This window comes from Hypanus sabinus, chromosome 26, assembly GCF_030144855.1.
Source record: "Hypanus sabinus isolate sHypSab1 chromosome 26, sHypSab1.hap1, whole genome shotgun sequence".
Taxonomy (NCBI): domain Eukaryota; kingdom Metazoa; phylum Chordata; class Chondrichthyes; order Myliobatiformes; family Dasyatidae; genus Hypanus; species Hypanus sabinus.
Genome location: NC_082731.1, coordinates 11,248,759 through 11,268,215, shown reverse-complemented (window position 1 = coordinate 11,268,215; position 19,457 = coordinate 11,248,759). Strand labels below are relative to the sequence as shown.

The window sequence follows — 19,457 nt, the reverse complement described above, 5'->3', positions numbered from 1 at the left end:
CAGCAAGAAAGTTTGTTAAGGTGTGCGTAAGTGAGCAATAGTACTTTTAAAGGAATGAAACAGTATTGTCAAAGCATTAAGCAATAGAACCATAGAAAACCATAGCACAATACAGCCCTTCAGCCCTCCATGTTGTGCTGACCCATATAATCCTTAAAAAAAGTACTAAACCCACAATACCCCGTAACCTTCTATTTTTCTTTCATCCATGTGCCTGTCCAAGAGACTCTTAAATACCCCTAATGTTTTAGCCTCCACCACCATCCCTGGCAGGTCATTCCAGGCACTCAAAACCCTCTGTAAAAAACGTACCCCTGATGTCTCCCCTAAACTTCCCTCCCTTAATTTTGTACATATGCCCTCTGGTGTTTGCAATGTTGTTAAGTGAAACGATGCAGCAGACGGGTTTGGATTGAGTTTACAAAGCATGAATTTGGGATCCCAGGCCTGAGTGAAACAGCAAGGGATTGAAGGAATGAATCAGGTATTCAGCGACAAAATTGGGTTGAGGTTGGAGCAGCCATAGGCAATGCGATTGCAGGAGAGGAAGTTAATGGATGGGCAGGTGTTGTGAAAATTCACTCTCAAACAAAAGATGCAAATAAAGTAGTGAAGCTTTGCAGTGACAAAGAAGAAGAGAATGAGTGAGGATTGGGGCAAGAGCCTCATGGTGTCAGAAAGGTGATCTTAAGACCTAAGAAGACCAGAAGACTGCAAACACTCATTGGATTCAATCAACAAGTATTCCTATCCATTTTTAGCCCAGGCCTATTAAATTGCCAGTCTGTCAAAATCACATTAATCGGAACTGAAGGAAGTCATACTCCTCTGAGATGGGGCAGCTGCTGTAAGTCATTGGCATTTCCTTGACCTGTCGCACCTCCCCAATGTATTACCTCACACTTCCAGGGATCAAATTTGATTTGCTTTTTCCTGCTCAACTGAGAGACTGTCAGTATTTTCCTGCAGTCCAAACTTTTAACTGTGTGGCAAGTTTTTGTATTATCGGTGTGGAGGAAAATTTTGAATATAGGGTTATAAGACTCGTATAAAAATTTCCTGACAATCTCCAATCCTTTGCGTCATGACCCTGCATTTAGGTTAAATCAGTAACCTTGCATACATGAAAGGACTAAGTACAGAACACTCTGCTAGGAGGCTTCCAGTAACAAACATTACCCATCAACCTTTTTATTCTGCTACTGAGCATGAATCTAATCTATCAAGCTCTCTTGGATCCCAAGTGCTTTATGTTTCGTGATCAGCCAACAATGCTGAACATGATCAACAGCCAATTACTCAATGCAAATGGTAACAGATTCTCATTTTGCTGTCTTGGTTCCCCTCCCCGCCCACTAACTGAGTTCAATCAAATTAGTCAAGCACAATCATTCCACAAAAAAATTCATTCGGAAGTCCCCCATTAATCAGTGCTATTCTCTGCACATGTGAATATAAGAAAATAGAAGCAATTGTAACCAACCCAGCCCTTCAAGCCTGCTCCGTCATTCAATGTGATCATGGCTGATCTGCCCAAGTCTCATCTACTTTGTCAATTTCCTCTGGCTCTCAGTTTCTAGAGCTTTAAAAAAAAGTTGCATCATTTTAAATACTCTTAATGTTCCCACCTGCATCATCTCTGGGGATATTCACAATACTTTGCAGAAGCATTTCCTACACTACTGAGTTTTAAATGACGCTGTGCCTATATCTCACTAATGGAAACAGTTCAATGTCTATCCTTGTTATGAACCCTAAGAACCTAATATGTTTCAGTAAAATTGTCCCCTTCTTTTAAATTCCAAAGAATATAGTTTTTTTTTAAGTTAGCATTTTGTGGGATCACCCTCTCTTCCCTTTAATTGCCTGAGTGCATCTCTTTTGGACTGCTTCCAATGCCAGTCTATGCTTTCTCAAGTAAGGGGACCAAAGCTGCCGACTCATTGGTGTGCTGTACAATTGTAACAATATCTCTTCATTTTAAACTGTAACCCTCTTGCAATAAAGGGCAAAATATCATTTGCCCTCTTTACTTCCCCTACCTGCCTGTTAACATTATGTACATCAACATGTAGTTCCATTAACTGCAAAATGTTTCTATTTGGATAATAGAGTGATTTTTGATTCCTTTTAAAACGTTACATGACCTTGCGCTTTGCCATATTAAACTATTTGCTGGGTTTTCATCTACACACACAACCTCTCTATAATTAGGTTATAGTCCTAATATTGACATTACAATGTGCCCTCCCATATTATCAGCAGACCTGGACATCTTAAATTGTGTTTCCTCCTCAAAGTTGTTAATGTAAATTGTAAATAATTGAAGGCTGAGAACTGATTCTTGGGGCTTTCCACTTGTTACATTCATACAACTTGGAAAGCATCCATTTAGTTCAACTCTTGTTCTGTGCAGTTGCAATCTGATTCATGATTCACCTCCTGTGCACCTTATGGAATGGCTTGCGATAGTCTATGTTTACATTATCTCCAAGAATGCTTCCAATACTTTGCTACCTTTGAGTTTGAACAGACAGGTTTGCAATCCATTTCTCCCTTTTGAAACATACAAAGTTGGGTGTCCCCTAATCCTCTGACTTCATTCCAAGAGCAGGAGAGGGTAAAAAAAAAATGATGGGCAGACCATTGGCAATATCTCCTTTGCTTTCTTCTACAAACTTGGATTGATATAAAATAGGCTTGGCAATTTATCACTTTTAGAAGATAATAAATGCCTCCATAATTACCCTTCCAATGTTTTGCATTTATCCTATAAACTTTGTGGCACTGAGACAAGTTGTGAGACACAGCGAGTACGGGAGGTTAGGCAGAGTGGTAGTTATAGGAACCTCAGTAGTTTGTGGAACAGACAGAAAATTCGGTGCCCACAAAAAAGAAGCTAGGATGTTGAGGTGTCTGCCAAATGCTATGATCATAGATGTTCCTGAGTGGCTGCAGGACATTCTCAAAGCGTTGGGTAAGCGGCCATTTGTTGTGGTGCATGTTGATAGTAGTGACACAGTTGGGAAAAGGGGTTATGTCTTGAGCAATGAATATAGGGAATTAGAAAATAATCTAAACAACAGGACCTCAAAGATAGTAATCTCAGTATGACTCCCAGTGCCACATGCTAATGGAGAAAGAATTAGAAAGATATCACGGATGAATGTGTGACTGTGGAGCTGGTGCAGGAGACAGGAATTTAAGTTCTTGGGTCACGAAGGGTAGAGATAACCTGTACAGGAAAGACACATTGCACATTAACTGGACAGGGGCCAATATCCTGGCTGGAAGATTTGCAAGTGCTACTTAGAGCAGCATGGGGGTAGGGCTCTGAGTGATAGGGTGCTCTATCTGCCACAAAAGGCAGGATCTTCCGACAGCTGCCTATTTCATTTCCAGTTCCCATTCATATCCTAACTTCTGTCCATGGCTTCCTGTACTGCCACAATGAGGCCAAACTCAGGTTTGAGGAGCAACATCTCATATTCCATCTAAGTAGCTTTCAAACTAATGGCATGACCATGAAATCCTCTATCCTCTGGTAATTGCTTCCTCGTCCCATTCTCTCTTTTTTCATTCCTCCTTTTGGTTTCCACTCTCATCACTTTTCTTCTAACAGCCAATCACTTCCTTCGAGCTCCACTCCTCGTCTTTCTTCCATAAACCGCTGACCTCTCCTGTTTGATTCCTCTTTCTTCCTCTCTTTACCTCTTCAACCTTTCAACTCACAGCTTCTTACTTTATCCTCCCTGTGCTGACAATCCACCTTCCCCCTCACCTGGCCTCACCTATCACCTGGCAGATTATACTCCTTTTCCTCCCCCACCTTCTGAATCTGGCTTTCCCCCCTCACATTCCAGTCCTAATGAGGGGTCTTAGCTTGAAACAATAATTGTTTATTCCCCTCAATTATTTTCTATCCCCTCTATCTGATTGCTTATTCTCCTGCCTGACTTGTTGAGTTCCATCAGCACTTTGTGTAAGTAGCTCATGAGAAATCAGGGGATAATATCGAGCCAATGTGTAAGAATTTAGTCATTGGGATAGAAATGGGCACAGTAAAGGGTGAGGAATGACAATTGGTTTAAACTGCATTTATTTTAAAACAAGAGCCTGACAGGCAAGAAGGGTATCTCTGGGCACTGACTGGCTCTGAGGACTGTGATATCACAGGCATAGCAGAAACTTGACTGGCAGAAGGACACAGTTGACAGCTGAATGTTATAGGATAATCAAATGCTACAGGCTTGACAAAGATGCAGGTAAGACAGTAGGGGAAGTGAAGGAGGACAGAAGAATAGTCCATAGAGAGGATATACTCTGGGGTCCATCCTGTGAGACTATGTGCACAGAAATTCAAAAGAAAAAGGGGATGGTCACTCTGATTGGACAATATTATAGTTCCTTTATTACTTACCAAGAAATGTAGAGAGATTACATCTATTTGTAAGTAAAATAGAATCGTATAAGTTGTGGATTTTAACATCCCTTGTTGATTGGGATGACCATTGTGTAAAAAGATTGAATGGAGCAGAATTGAAATGTACCCAAGCAAGCTCTCCTTATCAATGTATAATGTGAACTATTCGAGGATGATGATGCTGAGGATGTTCTACGAGTCTGTGGTGGCCGGTGCTATCAGGTTTGCTGTTATGTGCTGGGGCAGCAGGCTGAGTGTAGCAGACACCAACAGAATCAACAAACTCATTCGAGAGGCCAGTTATGTTGTGGGGGTGAAACTGGACTCTCTGATGGTGGTGTCTGAAAAGAGGATGCTGTCCAAGTTGCATGCCATCTTGGACAATGTCTCCCATCCACTCCATAATGTACTGGTTAGGCACAGGAGTACATTCAGCCAGAGACTCACTCCACCGAGATGCAGCACTGAGAGTCATAGGAAGTCATTCCTGCCTGTGGCCATCAAACTTTACAACTCCCTCGGAGTATCAGCCACTCTGAGCCAATAGGCTGGTCCTGGACATATTTCCACTTAGCATAATTAACCTGTTATTATTTAATTATTTATGGTTTTATATTGCTATATTTCTACACTATTCTTGGTTAGTGCAACTGTAATGAAACCCAATTTCCCTCGGGATCAATAAAGTATGTCTGTCTGTAAAATGGCAAGATTATCTCTCAATAGTTTGATGAATAACTTTTAGACAGTTACTTGAAAGTGGTGGGTTACAGTTATATAGTGTCATAAAGAGAGCTTTTCACGCATTGGCCTTCAAACATCAAAGTATTGAGCACAGGAGTTGAATGTTGTATGGAAGTTGTACATTGCAGAGGCTTAATTTCCATTATAGTGTGAATTTCTGGTCACCTACCGACAGAAAAGATGTCAATAAGTTTGAAAGAGGGCAGAGAAAATTTTACAAGGATGTTGTAGACCTGAGTCATAGCAAAAGGTTGAATAAATTATGACTTTACTCCTTGGAGCATAGGAGAGCGAGGAGACAGTGGACAGAGGTATACAAAAATTAGGAGGGATATAGATAGGGTAAATACAAGCAGCCTTTTTCCACTGACGTTGGGTGAGACAAGAGCTAAGGGTAAAAGGTGAAATGTTTTAGTGGAACATGAGGGGTAACTTCTTCACTCAGAGGCTTTAAGACTGTGGAAGGAATGTCTGGATGAAGTGGTACATACGGTTTCGATTCCAACTTTGCAAAAAGTTTTTGGTGATCTTTTACCCCACAGGAATCAAATATTTTGAAAAGGTGATAAAATTGCTCTAAGTGTGATAGTAGCATTTTCCAACTACATTTGCTAAAACTAAAGTCAAAATGTTATCCCTGCCCCCACCTCAGCCATTGAATTTCACTGCATAGAAACATAGAAAACCTATAGAACAATACAGGCCCTTTGGCCCACAAGGTTGTGTTGAACATGTCTCTATCCTAGAAATTACTAGGCATACCTACAGCCCTCCATTTTTTTAAGTTCTGTGTTTCAATCCAAATGTCTCCAAAAAGATCCTTTTGTATCCGCCTCCACCACCTTTGCCTGCAGCACATCCCATGTACTCACCACTCTCTGAGTAAAAGAACTTACCCCTGACATCTCCTCTGTACCTACTCCCCAGCACCTTAAACCTGTGTCCTCTGGTGGCACCATTTCAGCCCTAGGAAAAAGCCTCTAACTATCCACATGATCAACGCCACTCAACATCTTATGCACCTCTATCGGGTCACCTCTCATCCTCTGTCTCTCCAAGGAGAAAAGGCCGAGTTCACTGAACCTGTCCTCATAAGGTATGCTTCCCAATCCAGGCAACATTCTTGTAAATTTCTGCACCCTTTCTATGGTTTCCACATTCTTCCTGTAGTGAGGTGATCAAAACTGAGCACAGTACTCCCAGTGGGGTGTGACCAGAATCCTATATAGCTGCAACATTACTCTCGGCTCCTAAATTCAATTGCAAGATTGATGAAGGCCAATACACCGTATGCCTTCTTAATCACTGTGTCAACGTGTGCTGCTGCTTTGAGCATCCTATGGACTTGGACCCCAAGATCCCTCTTATCCTCCACACTGCCAACAGTCATACCATTAATACTATATACTGCCATCATACTGGACCTACCAAAATGAACAACTCCACACTTAACTGGGTTGAACTCCATCTGTTCACTTCTCAGCCCAGTTTTACATTCTATCAATGTCCCGCTGTAACCTCTGGCAGCCCTCCACACTATCCACAACACCTCCAACCTTAGTGTCATCAGCAAACATACTAACCTATCCCTCCACTTCCTCATCCAGGTCATTTATAAAAATCACGAAGAGTAAGGTACCCAGAACAGCTCCCCGAGTCACTCCACTGGTGACCGATCTCCATGCAGAATATGACCCGTCTACAACCATTCTTTGCTTTCTGTGGGCAAGCCAGTTCAGGATCCACAAAGTAATTACCCCTTGGATCCCGTGCCTCCTTACTTTCTCAATAAGTCTTGCTTGGGGTATCTTATTACAAGCTCCCATCATCCGGCCTGCCGCATACTTAAATAAAGTTTCTTTGAATGCAGTACACGAATTCAGTCCTCTCAAAATCTTGAATTCTGATAGTAGCTCAGTTACCGAAAGAAACTAAAATCTTGCATAATTACTGTGCTCCTACATTTGCATTTGTCAGAAATTTGTTTACAAATATTCTCTTCCTGGATCTGTTTGGAGGTCAATGATCTTTGGACTTGCAGAGCAAGGCCTTCTCTTCCTCGATACTTCATGGGACCCTGTAATTCATGCAACATGTCCTACTTCATCAGTAGTCCCAAAATGCATCATCTCATATTTGTCTGGATTAAATTCCATCTGTTATTTCCCAGACCCTTTTGCTAACAATTCAATATGAGCTGGTATCCTAAGACTACTTAGGCACAGCATGGATCACCGGTGCCTGCACGATCCCTATCCCTACTTTCCCAGCTTATTCATGTGCTTGTCTAAAAGACTATTAAAATGCACGATCATACCAGAATCCATGACCACATTGGTTGCAAATTCCAGGCACCTACCACCCTCTATGTGAGAAAAATCTCGCTCTACATATAGCAACTAAACTTATACTGTATCTTTAGTATTTGACTTTTCCACCCTGTGGAGAAAAGGAAGCATGTTTCTGTTAATTTATGAAGTTCTATTAAGTCTTCCCTCAGGCTCCAGCACTCCAGAGGAAACAATCAAGTTTGGCTAATCTCTCCTTGGAGCTAAATATCTTAAAACCTGGCTGAATCCTGGTAAACCTCTTCTATACCCATCAAAAACCTCAATATCCTTCCAGTAATCTCGTGAGGCCTAACCAATATTTCATACAACTACAGCACGTCTTCTTGACTTATACTCAGTGCCCAAGTCAATGAAAGCAATCATGCCACTCACCTTCTTTACCATGCTTTCTAATTGTGTTACCACTTTTAGGAGCTATGGAGCTGCACATCTAGACCCTTCTACATATCAATGCCTTAATGTTCCTGCCAGTCACTGTATACTTTCCCCTTACTGTTGCACTCCCAGTGTACAGCACCTCACATTTGCCTGGATTCCCATATGTGGGGAGAAATGGTAGATCACTTACCCTAATGCATCCTTTAACAATCTTCTTTCCTGTCTGCAAGTCCACCACTTTTGTGTTTTTTGCAAGCCTGCTAACCAACCTATCTACATTTTCATCCAAAACTTTTGTATGTACATTACAAACAACAGGGAGCTTAGCACTGACACTTGCAGAACACTACTGCTCACTGATCTTTAGCCAGAATTATAGCTATTCATCACTACCCTCTGTCTTCTATGGGTAAGCCAGTTCTGACTCAAAACTGAGTCACTGTGGATTTCATGCATCTTAATCTTCCAGATCAGATAATCTTAAAATATGTTTTTATCTCTGAAAATGACTGGTTTGGATAGTTTTAACCACAGAAGACACAGCAGGAGAACTGTTGAAAGACTGTAGATAATATTGAACCATATAGATTTTTTTCTCTGCAGCATATAAATGAACTAATTTTATTTTTTTGTTGTTCCGTATTTTATTATAAAGATCTTTGAAGTAATTATTTGGATTTCTGTATGTTTTAAAGATAGATTGGGTAATATAAAAATGGCTATTGATTTTCTTTTGTGCAAATATTTCAAGAATTGCTTTGGATGAGTTTTTCTCCCCTTATCTAATATTATGAAGGTTACTTTAAAAATTGAAGGTCGTTTTGTTTTACAAAAAAAACTGTTCCTTCCAATTTAATTATATTGAGATACATGTCGACTGTTAAGCGTTTTATATTCGGTAGATGGAGACAGATTACTTTTCTCATTTTTTTTTTTAATTTTTGTGGTGGAGTTTATAATTGCTTTCTGTGCTTTTCTTGGGGCTTGCGTCGATCGTTATCGGCTTATTTCCGGGTAGTTTGGGTCCGCTTTTTCCCTTCTTTTTTATCCCCACTATGGAATCCCAGAGCATAAGCAAATTATTATTATTGATGTTCACCTCCGCCATTTTTGACTACCTTATCCTAACCTGCATCTAACTATTCTTTTTAGATACAAGGTCTCATGATTATATCTAAAGTTATTTTTTAAGCTGGAATGTCCATGGTTGCAATCATCCTATTAAGCATAAGAAATCGTTTAAAATTATTAACAGATTCCAACCTGATATAATTTTTGCTCAAGAGGTTATCTGATAAAAATCGATCTTTTAAATATTGGAAGGATTCACAGTTTCATGCAAACTCAGAGTAAAATTAGAGGTATTTCTATTTTTATTGATTCCAATATCCCTTTTAATCAGGAGGATATTATAGCCGATATTAATGGTAGATTTTTGATTGTTAAAGAAGTAATTTATAATAGGAAAACTGTTTTGGTTAATATTTATGGACCAAACGTTGATGACCCTCATTTTTAAAGCTGTCTTTGCTCTATTACGTGATTTAAATGAATATATGTTATCAATGGGTGATGATTCTAATACTTGTTTAAATCCATTAATGGATAAGTCATCATCCAAATATCAACTTCATAATCGTTCTTCATAACTTATTAATTCCTTTTTAATTGATTATGGTTGAATTGAAATTTGGAGACACAAGTATCCTAGTGATAGAGAATACTCTTTTTTTTCCACATGTTCATAATAAATATTCGAGAAACGACCCTCGACTTTTATTTAACGTTCAGAAATGTGAGTATGATGCAATTGTTATCTATGATCATGTTCCTTTAAACCTAATATTTGATCTGAAAGATGTTGCTTCTACTAGACCATTTTGGCGTTTTCCAGAACACTTGTTACAAAGTTCAGGATTTGTTGAGTTCATTGAAACTAAGATAAAAGATTTTATTTTAATAATACAGGAAACGTCTCAAAGTTAGTAATTTGGGATACATTAAAAGCCTATTTACGTGGTCAGATTATTTCGTCTATAGCTGAACTGAAGAAACAAACAAGAATGGAATTAGATAAAATGTATAAACAAATTAAAGAATTAGATAACATTTATGCAATCTCTCCAAAGAGTAGAATTCACAATACAATCACAATATAATTTATTATTAACATATCTTATTGAAGGATATTTGCTTAAATTGAAAAGCCAATTTTATATTTTTGGTGATTAAAAATAATGAGCTCTTTGCTTCCCAATTAACAACAGCTAGAGCTAAAAGACAAATCTTAAAGATTCGTAAAAATAATGGAGATATAGCAAGTAACTATGAAGACATTAATAATATTTTTTAAGGATTTTTATTCTGAGCATTATAGATCTCAATTTCCTGCAGATTCCTCCAAATTGAAGTGTTTTTTTTACACAAGATTAAATTTCCTCAAATTTCTGCTGAAGATCAACAGATGCTTGATGCTCCAATTACTGAGCATGAACTTCAGAAAGATATTTTCTTAATGCAATCAGCAGGTAAAGCTCCTGGACTTGATGGTTGTTCAGTAGGATTTTACTAAAAAATTGTAAGACTACTTTCTCCGAATCATTTGGAAATATTTCATGAATTCATTGAGGGCAGTTTATGAATCATCTATTTCCTTAATCATTAAGAAAGATAAATATCCTACTGAATTTTCATCATATAGACCTAGTTCGCTATTAAATGTGGATGCAAAAATTCTCTCTAAGATTATGGCTCACCGCTTGGAATATTAATGAACTATAAATCGTCTCTATGATTCAAACGGGCTTTATTATAGGCCGTTACCCTTTCTCTAACGTTCTTAGTTTGACGAACATTATATATTCACCATTATCTAAGCAACCTCAATCTGTTATCTCTCAACGCAGAAAAGGCATTTGCTAGAGTTGAGTGGCATTATTAGAAAAAATTGGTTTTGGTAATAATTTCAATATGTGGATTCAAATGATTTATAAGTATCCTATTGCCACCGTTATTGCTAATAATTTCAGGTCCACTTTTTCACTTTCTCATGGTACTAGACAGGGATGTCTATTAAGCTTTTATTATTTGAAACACTACGTGAACCTAAAAATATCCATGGTATCTCCATGAATGGAACCATACAAAAGATTTATCTTCATGCAGATAATCTTTTGGTTTTTATTTCGAATCCTGAGGAACTCAGTTCTTACTCTTTTGGAAACACTAAAAGATTTTGGTAAATTTTCAGGATCAGAAATTAACTTGAATAAAAGTGAATTGTTTGCATTAATTGCCCCAGTTTTATATATAATGATATTCCTTTCAGAATTGTTAATACTTTTAAATATTTGGTATTATAATTACTAAAAAATATAACAATCTTTATAAAGCTAATATAGTAATGGACTCCATGAAACAACTATTTGGAATCCACTTAGTCTCTCTTTAATTGGTCATATCCGTGATGTAAAAATGATGATTTTGCCTAAAAATGTTATATATTTTCCAAAATATACCTAATTATTTTTTATTTTTTTTAAATCAAACTGACTCTCTTATTTCTTCCTTTATTTGGAACAATAAGAGACAAAGAAATAATAAGTATCATTTACAAAAATCTAAAAAAATGATGGTGGACTTGCACTTCCTAATTTAAGACTGTATTATTGGGTTATTAATATCAGACAATTATGTGTTTGGCTCTATTGGCTCAAGAAGAGCCACAAATTACTATGGGTAGATTTGGGATTAAAAGCTGTTGAACAACTTCATTTAATCTCAATATTAGGACCTCCATTACCTTTACAACTCTAAAGTTCCAAATTTAAATCTTTACCCCATTATTAAAAAGTTCTTATGGATTTGGTTTCAGTTTTGCAATTTTTTAAATTTAAAACAACTTAAGTTGTCTAGTTTCTATGTCGAAACTATTTATTCGAACCTTCAATAACCGATACCATTTTTCTCCCATGGAGAAATAAAGGGATCCATTCTTTTACAGATTTATTTTGTGATGGTCGATTTTGAAGAGTTAATTAACAAAAATTCACTCCCTCATACACATTTTCTGCAATATCTTCAGGTTAGACATTTTTTACAACAATATTTATGTAAGTTTCCATATTTGCCAGAATCTGATTTGGTGGATACCATTTTGAATTTGAATCCTTCAATGGGAAGTTCCATTAGCAGAATTTATAATTTATTTTTGTTACAGAAAGATAACCTCTCACTAAAGATTAAACAAGATTGGGAGAGAGACTTAATATGACCTTTGTTGATGAAGATTGGTTGCGAGTTCTGAAAAACAAGAATTCTTCTGTTATATGTGTTTAATTCAGTTTAAAATTGTTCACTGTTATTATTTAACAAAAGACAGACTATCTAAAATATTTCCTAGTATAGACAACTACTGCAATAGGTGTAATTCTGAAGTAGCTACTTTGTCATATATGTTCTGGTCATGTTCCTCATTAAACCTTGTCACGTTCTCCTTCGGGTGTAACGAAACGCCGAATTTAACGTCCGGATAAACCACAGTTAATAAGAACCAGATCGCAGTAAGATTAACCATTTACTGTTCACTCTTCACATTAACATATGGTGAAAACTGTTGATAAAACAATACAAGATTGATACAGTATTTGTTCCTTCCTTAATATCACATTTCAAGTGTAAATACTTGCAAAGGTGACTATAACTACATTACACTAAGGTGCAGTATACAGGGAGAGTTTACCTGCTCCATTGACTACTTTAAATACACTTCCATGCAAACTATCCGCGACTCTTTAACTAACGAAAGCATAAACATTATCTACCGACGTTACCTCTAACAGGATCAGCATTAACATCTTAGTTCAATATATCGATTATCTATTAACTTACAGCGTTGCTCTCACTGTGATTTCTCATGCCTGCAAAACTGCTTGTGCTCAGGTGAGCCTCGTGGAAAGCCCCCACCCTCGCGCTAATTTCAAACCGGTGTTTTCCCACAAGACGCGGCGAAACCGGATGTGACGTCATCGCATGCCGATATATTTTACATGCAATGAATATACTTTAAACACTTCTAATTCTAACTAGAAAATACTATTGAATGAATTACTAAGCGAAAATATTATAAACTAAATAACTGTCGTAAAGACAGCACACTCCCCGCTTGACCTTCGTAAGGTCACAATGAGCAGAGTACAAACTTAGTCTCTTAATCAGTCATTGGGTAGAAGTAGAATAACTTCTGTAACCGGCCCTTGGTAAATTTTCACATCGCCTTGGTCGGTAGTCTTCAATTCGATCTTCCTGACATGTCCATCCCCGCTAGGGAATGTAGCAGTGATTCTGGCCGTTGGCCAGCTGTTGCGAGCGACTTGCTTGTCCCTGAGCAGGACTAAGTCTTCAACTTGAAGATTCCTTCGGGGTTCTGTCCACTTTTGTCTCTGTTGCAACAAAGGTAGATATTTTTGTCTCCAGCGAGGCCAGAACTGATTTGCCAGAGCCTGGACTTGTCTCCATTGCTTTGTGTACAAATCCTTGTCTGAGAAGTCTCCTGGTGGAGGAGGTGCTCCTGCCTTCTGCGTAAGGAGCGTTGATGGCGAAAGTATAAAGGGGTTTTCTGGGTCAGAAGACACAGGTAGGAATGATTGTGCGTTTATAATGGCTGTGACCTCTGCCATTAGGGTGCACAGTACCTCGTGGGCCAATCGGGTGCGTTGCTGTATCTCAGGTTTCCTTTTCCAGGTTTTCCGTAAGGACGTGAACCGTTTGACTGCCTGCTCTTTGTTATCTGGTGAGCGCTGGCATGGTTCTCTGATAGGCAATGGGGCAACCCCATTATTTGCTTCATCTCTGAAGACCTTGGTGTCTTTGGGTTTTAAAGAAATGGTATCTTGAGCTGATTGTGCAAGTTTGTTTCCGTGCTCGGTTTGAACGAAAACTGACTGACCTAGCGTCTCGTCGGTTACTTTACGCTTGGTAATGTCTTGTTGTGCTTCTTTAGGGTACACCTCAGTGAGGCAGATCTCGGAACAAGAACGGCTTGACTGAGTTTGACCGCAAACTTCTGTACAGTTCGAGCTGACAATTGTTGTCCTGGAGTGAACCTCTCCCTCCCCGCCGTCCTGTTGTGGGGGTGAAGGAGCGTTGTCGGTTCTTTCATTCTTGACTTCATCACGGAGCCGTGAGGGTAAATTTCCTTCCTCGTATGGATGTGATGCAATCGTGACTCTCTGAGGTTCCTCGTAGCTGGGGAAGTTATCGAATACGTATGGAGAGGGGAGACGAGCCTGCCTGTCTATTTGATATTGTACATAGTCGCTTGTGCGTTCCAGTCTGGTCCTTTCTAAAGTAGATCTTACTTCGGTCAGATCACGCGACCCTTCAGCTTGTTCTATGTACTTTGCTTCCACCCTGGCAGCTTCTCCTTCTCCTTCTAGCTGCAGCACATGCAACTCTGTCGATATTTTTGCCATTTCCAACTGGGTTTCGGCTTCTCTGGCGGCCTCTTCTCTTTGTCTGGCAGCCTCTTCTCTTTGTCTGGCGGCCCTTTCGGCTTCTTTGGTGGCCAGTTTCATTTTCAAAACTGCCTCTTGTTTGGCGTAATGCAGTCGCACCTTGGCGGCTTCTGCCTTGGCTCTTGCCTGTGCGGACTTACTTGATGTCGTTCTACTGCCCTTGTCGCTGGGCGCCATCGACTTGATCCCGGATCGAGCTGACATTGCAGCACTTGGAACACCTGATAACGCCTGGGTGGGCTTACTTGATGTCGGTTTACTGCCCTTGTCGCTGGGCGGCGTCGACTTGATGCTGGATTGAGCTGACATTGCAGCACTTGAAACACCTGATAATGCCGCTTTTTCACTGTCACGTTCTCCTTCGGGTGTAACGAAACGCCGAATTTAACGTCCGGATAAACCACAGTTAATAAGAACCAGATCGCAGTAAGATTAACCATTTACTGTTCACTCTTCACATTAACATATGGTGAAAACTGTTGATAAAACAATACAAGATTGATACAGTATTTGTTCCTTCCTTAATATCACATTTCAAGTGTAAATACTTGCAAAGGTGACTATAACTACATTACACTAAGGTGCAGTATACAGGGAGAGTTTACCTGCTCCATTGACTACTTTAAATACACTTCCATGCAAACTATCCGCGACTCTTTAACTAACGAAAGCATAAACATTATCTACCGACGTTACCTCTAACAGGATCAGCATTAACATCTTAGTTCAATATATCGATTATCTATTAACTTACAGCGTTGCTCTCACTGTGATTTCTCATGCCTGCAAAACTGCTTGTGCTCAGGTGAGCCTCGTGGAAAGCCCCCACCCTCGCGCTAATTTCAAACCGGTGTTTTCCCACAAGACGCGGCGAAACCGGATGTGACGTCATCGCATGCCGATATATTTTACATGCAATGAATATACTTTAAACACTTCTAATTCTAACTAGAAAATACTATTGAATGAATTACTAAGCGAAAATATTATAAACTAAATAACTGTCGTAAAGACAGCACAAACCTGTTTTGGAAATCTTTATTTTCAACAATTTCTAAAGCTCCGAAAATTAATTTGATAGTTTGATTATTTTTTTAATAGTTCCACATCATATTCAGGATATTTCATCTTCAGATCAACATATAATTGAATTTGTTACAGTATTGGCAAGAAGGGCTATTTTATTATGTTACGAATCCCGTAACTGGAGAACTTACCAGCAAAGATAGCGAGGTCCGTTGAAGTCTGATGTCACTATTTTCAAACGTTTTTATTGATAAAGGGACACAAAAGTAGGGTTAATACAAACATTCAGATAGTGCATATCGTCAACACTCAATCTAAAGCGCGGGTATAGTAATTATCATCATTAAGAAGTGAGCTCTTCTGGTGTCTAGGGGTTGATAGATTGTCCATTGGAAATATAAAAGTCACTCCAAGTCTGCAGGCCTCAGCCCTTTGAAAATCGCTGGGTTTTCCGTGGGGCGACCGAGAGAGAGAGATTGGGTGAGAAGGGAAAGAACTTGCCGAGTCTCGATGAATCTTCCATGAAATCGGGGGAGCGTTGGTTTCCTCTCCCCGATGTTACTTAAAAGAGCTTTTCTGTGATTCCAGCCACAGATTCCAATCCCGGAATCTAACGCACGTGGCTTCCTTCAGAATGTCTTCCCGCTATTGCGGGAGCACTCTCGTGTCTTCTTGGTGCGTCTGAGGGGGCTGTCCCCCTGAGTCTCTCCTTTATACTTCCTCACGGGGTCGCAGGTGTCAATCAGGTTGTGATGATGCAATCTCTCTCTCTCAACCAGCCCACCTTGCCCAAGGGCTTTTCACGTGGTCTCCATGAGACAATAGTCGTTGTTGTCTTTATTCTGTATCCCTGGTGGGACCTGCAATTTGGCACGTCTTTCTCTCTCTCTCCGACTGGTTCTACTGACCCCCCCTCCCCCCCCTTTCGACGGGTGCTCTTGCGATTCTCCCAAAGGAGGGGGCTGGGATAATAACACTTCCCCTCTTAAAAAACGTTTTTACCAGCGGTTAAAACGGAGTGGTCCAGTCTTACAGGAGTTTTGAATCTAGCACAGTACAAAAGTTTTTCTTTTCACAAAATACTACCGTTATACATTCAACTCAGTATCTATATATTTAACGATTACAGTGTCCCTTTCTTTAATATCTTAACATTGCGAACTGTACATCAGACTTCAATTCAATAACCACCTATTTATTTTTTTCTAAGCAACAAAACTAAGGAGGTGTGACCTTAGCTTAGGTGCATTTACAAAAGTTTACGCGAATACTAATCGTTTCAGTCGTTTAACTTAACCGGCAGGTCTACAAAGGGCTGTCTTTATTATTCACAGGTTTGGCACAAGCCTGTTCAACCTGCTTAGCTGTCTAACAATGGCATCCCCATTAACCGTCCCCTCTTTTCCAGCGAGCCCCCCCGCCCCCCGTGGGGAACTTGAGTAGTTTGGCGTGGGGAACTCCCGCCCGCCCCGCTCATCGGGGTTATTTTTGCAACACCATGCCCCAAACTTAGACCCTTTTCACCCAATTCTTCGATTTTACCCAGGTGGCTGACACTTTTATCAGTCCCCTTCAGGCTATTGGTGTTTGATTCGAACTCTTCGCTCAAGTAGCCTGTCGAAGGCGGCCTCTTCACACCCCATCCTGGCATAACAATAGAGTAGATTCCCTGGCTATTCCCTGGCTCACTCTGTGAGCGATCTGCCAGGTTTAAGACTTCTTCCTTCGATTTGGAAACTACAGACTTTTCGTTTCCTTCGCCAAGAATCCTCACCCCCCCCCCCCCATTCTTAAATTCTGCATTAACTTTGAACACTCCTTCGAGTACAGACGCCGGGGAACTCACACTTTCCCCGGTTACCAATGTTAACCCTTTTCCCACTGAACCGAGTCCATCTGACCCACAAGGACGGCCGCCCCGTTCCACTGGATCAGATATCTCAGACTTCTTCTGAGCTCCGTTACCAGGTTCAGCACCTCAGGCATCGCCATCTCGGACACACTCAAACGGGACATTGGCCTCTTCCAGGCTTTCAACACCCGTACCTTTTTCAAATTCTAACTTCCCCTGATCCTCCCAGTTACTCTCTAGGCAGCTCCCACCCGGGGAAGGCGCAACCCTGCGAGCTGAAACAACCTCCTCGGCCCTTTCAGCAGACCCCTTCGAGGCAAGGGTATCCTTTCCATCTAGGACTGCCCCCCTCTCATTGTCGGGAACACCTTTAGAACTCTCAAGTTCTTCAAACAATTCTGCCAAACCAGACAGATCATCCATGTCCAACTCTGGACCTTTCAACAGCTTTATCTGTTTCTCATCTTTATCTCCTACCTTTAGGACCTTTCTCTTCGCTAAAGGCAGATCTATCTCCTCTCCCTTACCCCCTTTCACTTTACTACTCTTCGTTTTACCACCCTGGAAACCCTCATGGCACAGGGTCGGCAAAGACGTCTCGGCCAAATCAAAACTGGCCAGATTTAATCTGCTCTCGTTCACAGCTCTCTCTCTCTCTCTCGACAGGCTGCAAGTGACCGCGCCGGCGAGATGGTCCTTAGGCGCTAGGGACGGGGCCACCGTACTCGCCGGTCGCCAGGTCGGCAGCATGGCTGACCAAACCTTACCCCCTGCTAAGTCGTTCCCCAGCAGGATATCCACGTCAGCTCTCGGGAATTCTGAGGGCACCCCCACTTCAACTGATCCATACACCAGCTCACAATCCAGAATGACCTTATATTAAGGGCACCATTTCTATCCGTTTATATATTCCTTCCACCTTTACCATGCCCGTTTCCCGACCAAATTCTGGTACCTTACGGCTAACCAGGGATAATTCAGAGCCCGTATCCCTCCAGATTCGTACGGGAACTGGTGTGTCTCCCTCCGTCACAGACACGGTTCCGTGTGACAGACAACTCCCAGAGCCTTCTCGTACTCTGTCTACTCTCGGCTCTCTGGTCGATTTGCTGCTTACCACGGCACACCTGATAGGGACTGCGGCTTTCCCTCTTCCTACCTCCTTCCTCGGAGTAAAGCATCGAGATGCAATGTGCCCTTCCTTTCCACAATTAAAACAGGTCAAACCCGGAGCCCTCTGGCCGTTTTGCCTTTCCCCCTCAACCTTACCGCTAGCTCCCGGTGGGACCTCTGCCTCACTCGTCGGACTTTCTCGAACGTTCCCACAGTCTCTCTGGGGACTTTTATTCGAGGGAGTCCTTGTCTTGTGGGTTAGGCATATTCGTCCGCCAACCTGGCAAATTCTGAAATGGACTTATCTGGCTTCTCATTCAAATGCACCCGGATCTCCTCCGGAACACAACTTTTAAATTCCTCAATCAAAAACAACTCCCTGAGACGCCCATAATCCTCGCCCACTCTTTCCGCGGTGCACCAACGGTCCAAGAGCACCCCCTTCTCATGGGCTAGCTCGGTATACGTTTGATTCCACCCTTTCCTTAAATTTCTAAACTTTTGTCTATAGGCCTCAGGTACCAATTCATAAGTCCGGAGAATGACCTTTTTTACCTCATCATAATTCTCCACTCCTCCCTCCTCCAGGGACAAGGCCGCATATGCTTGTTGGGCCTTCCCCTTTAACACACTTTGTAACAACGCCACCCACTGCTCTTTTGGCCATTTCTGACTTACTGCCACCTTTTCAAAAAGCAAGAAATAACTATCGACATCTGCCTCCTCGAACGGGGGCACCAATCTCAACTCCCTACTAACATTAAGCCGCTCTGCTTGGTCTAATCCTTGATCTCTTCGCTCGTTTCTCATCTTCTGAATTTCCCAGTCATGTTGCCTCTGTTTCTATTCTGCTTCTAGCTTCTTTAGGTGAATTTCATGCTGCCTTTCCCTCTCTCTCTCTCAGCCGCTTCCAGCTCTTTTAACTTAATTTCACGTTCCAACTTCAATTTCTCCACGTCTAACAGAACCGTCCCAGTTGATGGTACCTCTTCAGGGATATCTCCAAATACTTCAGCTTCAAACACCTTCTTCCCAATGTAATACTGAGTTACGGC

The 19,457-nt window shown here is 40.8% G+C and overlaps 1 protein-coding gene across 1 annotated transcript; it reads right to left on the bottom strand.

Annotated features, from left to right (window-relative positions):
- Positions 1-13,085: 13,085 nt before the first annotated feature.
- Positions 13,086-15,355, bottom strand: LOC132381767 (uncharacterized). The gene is made up of 2 exons (XM_059951337.1): positions 15,166-15,355; positions 13,086-14,887 (listed from the first exon to the last, which is right to left on the bottom strand). Exon 2 carries the CDS (start codon positions 14,718-14,720, stop codon positions 13,110-13,112), a length of 1,611 nt encoding a protein of 536 aa, XP_059807320.1. The 5' UTR covers positions 14,721-14,887; positions 15,166-15,355; the 3' UTR covers positions 13,086-13,109.
- Between the last annotated feature and the right edge of the window lie 4,102 nt (positions 15,356-19,457).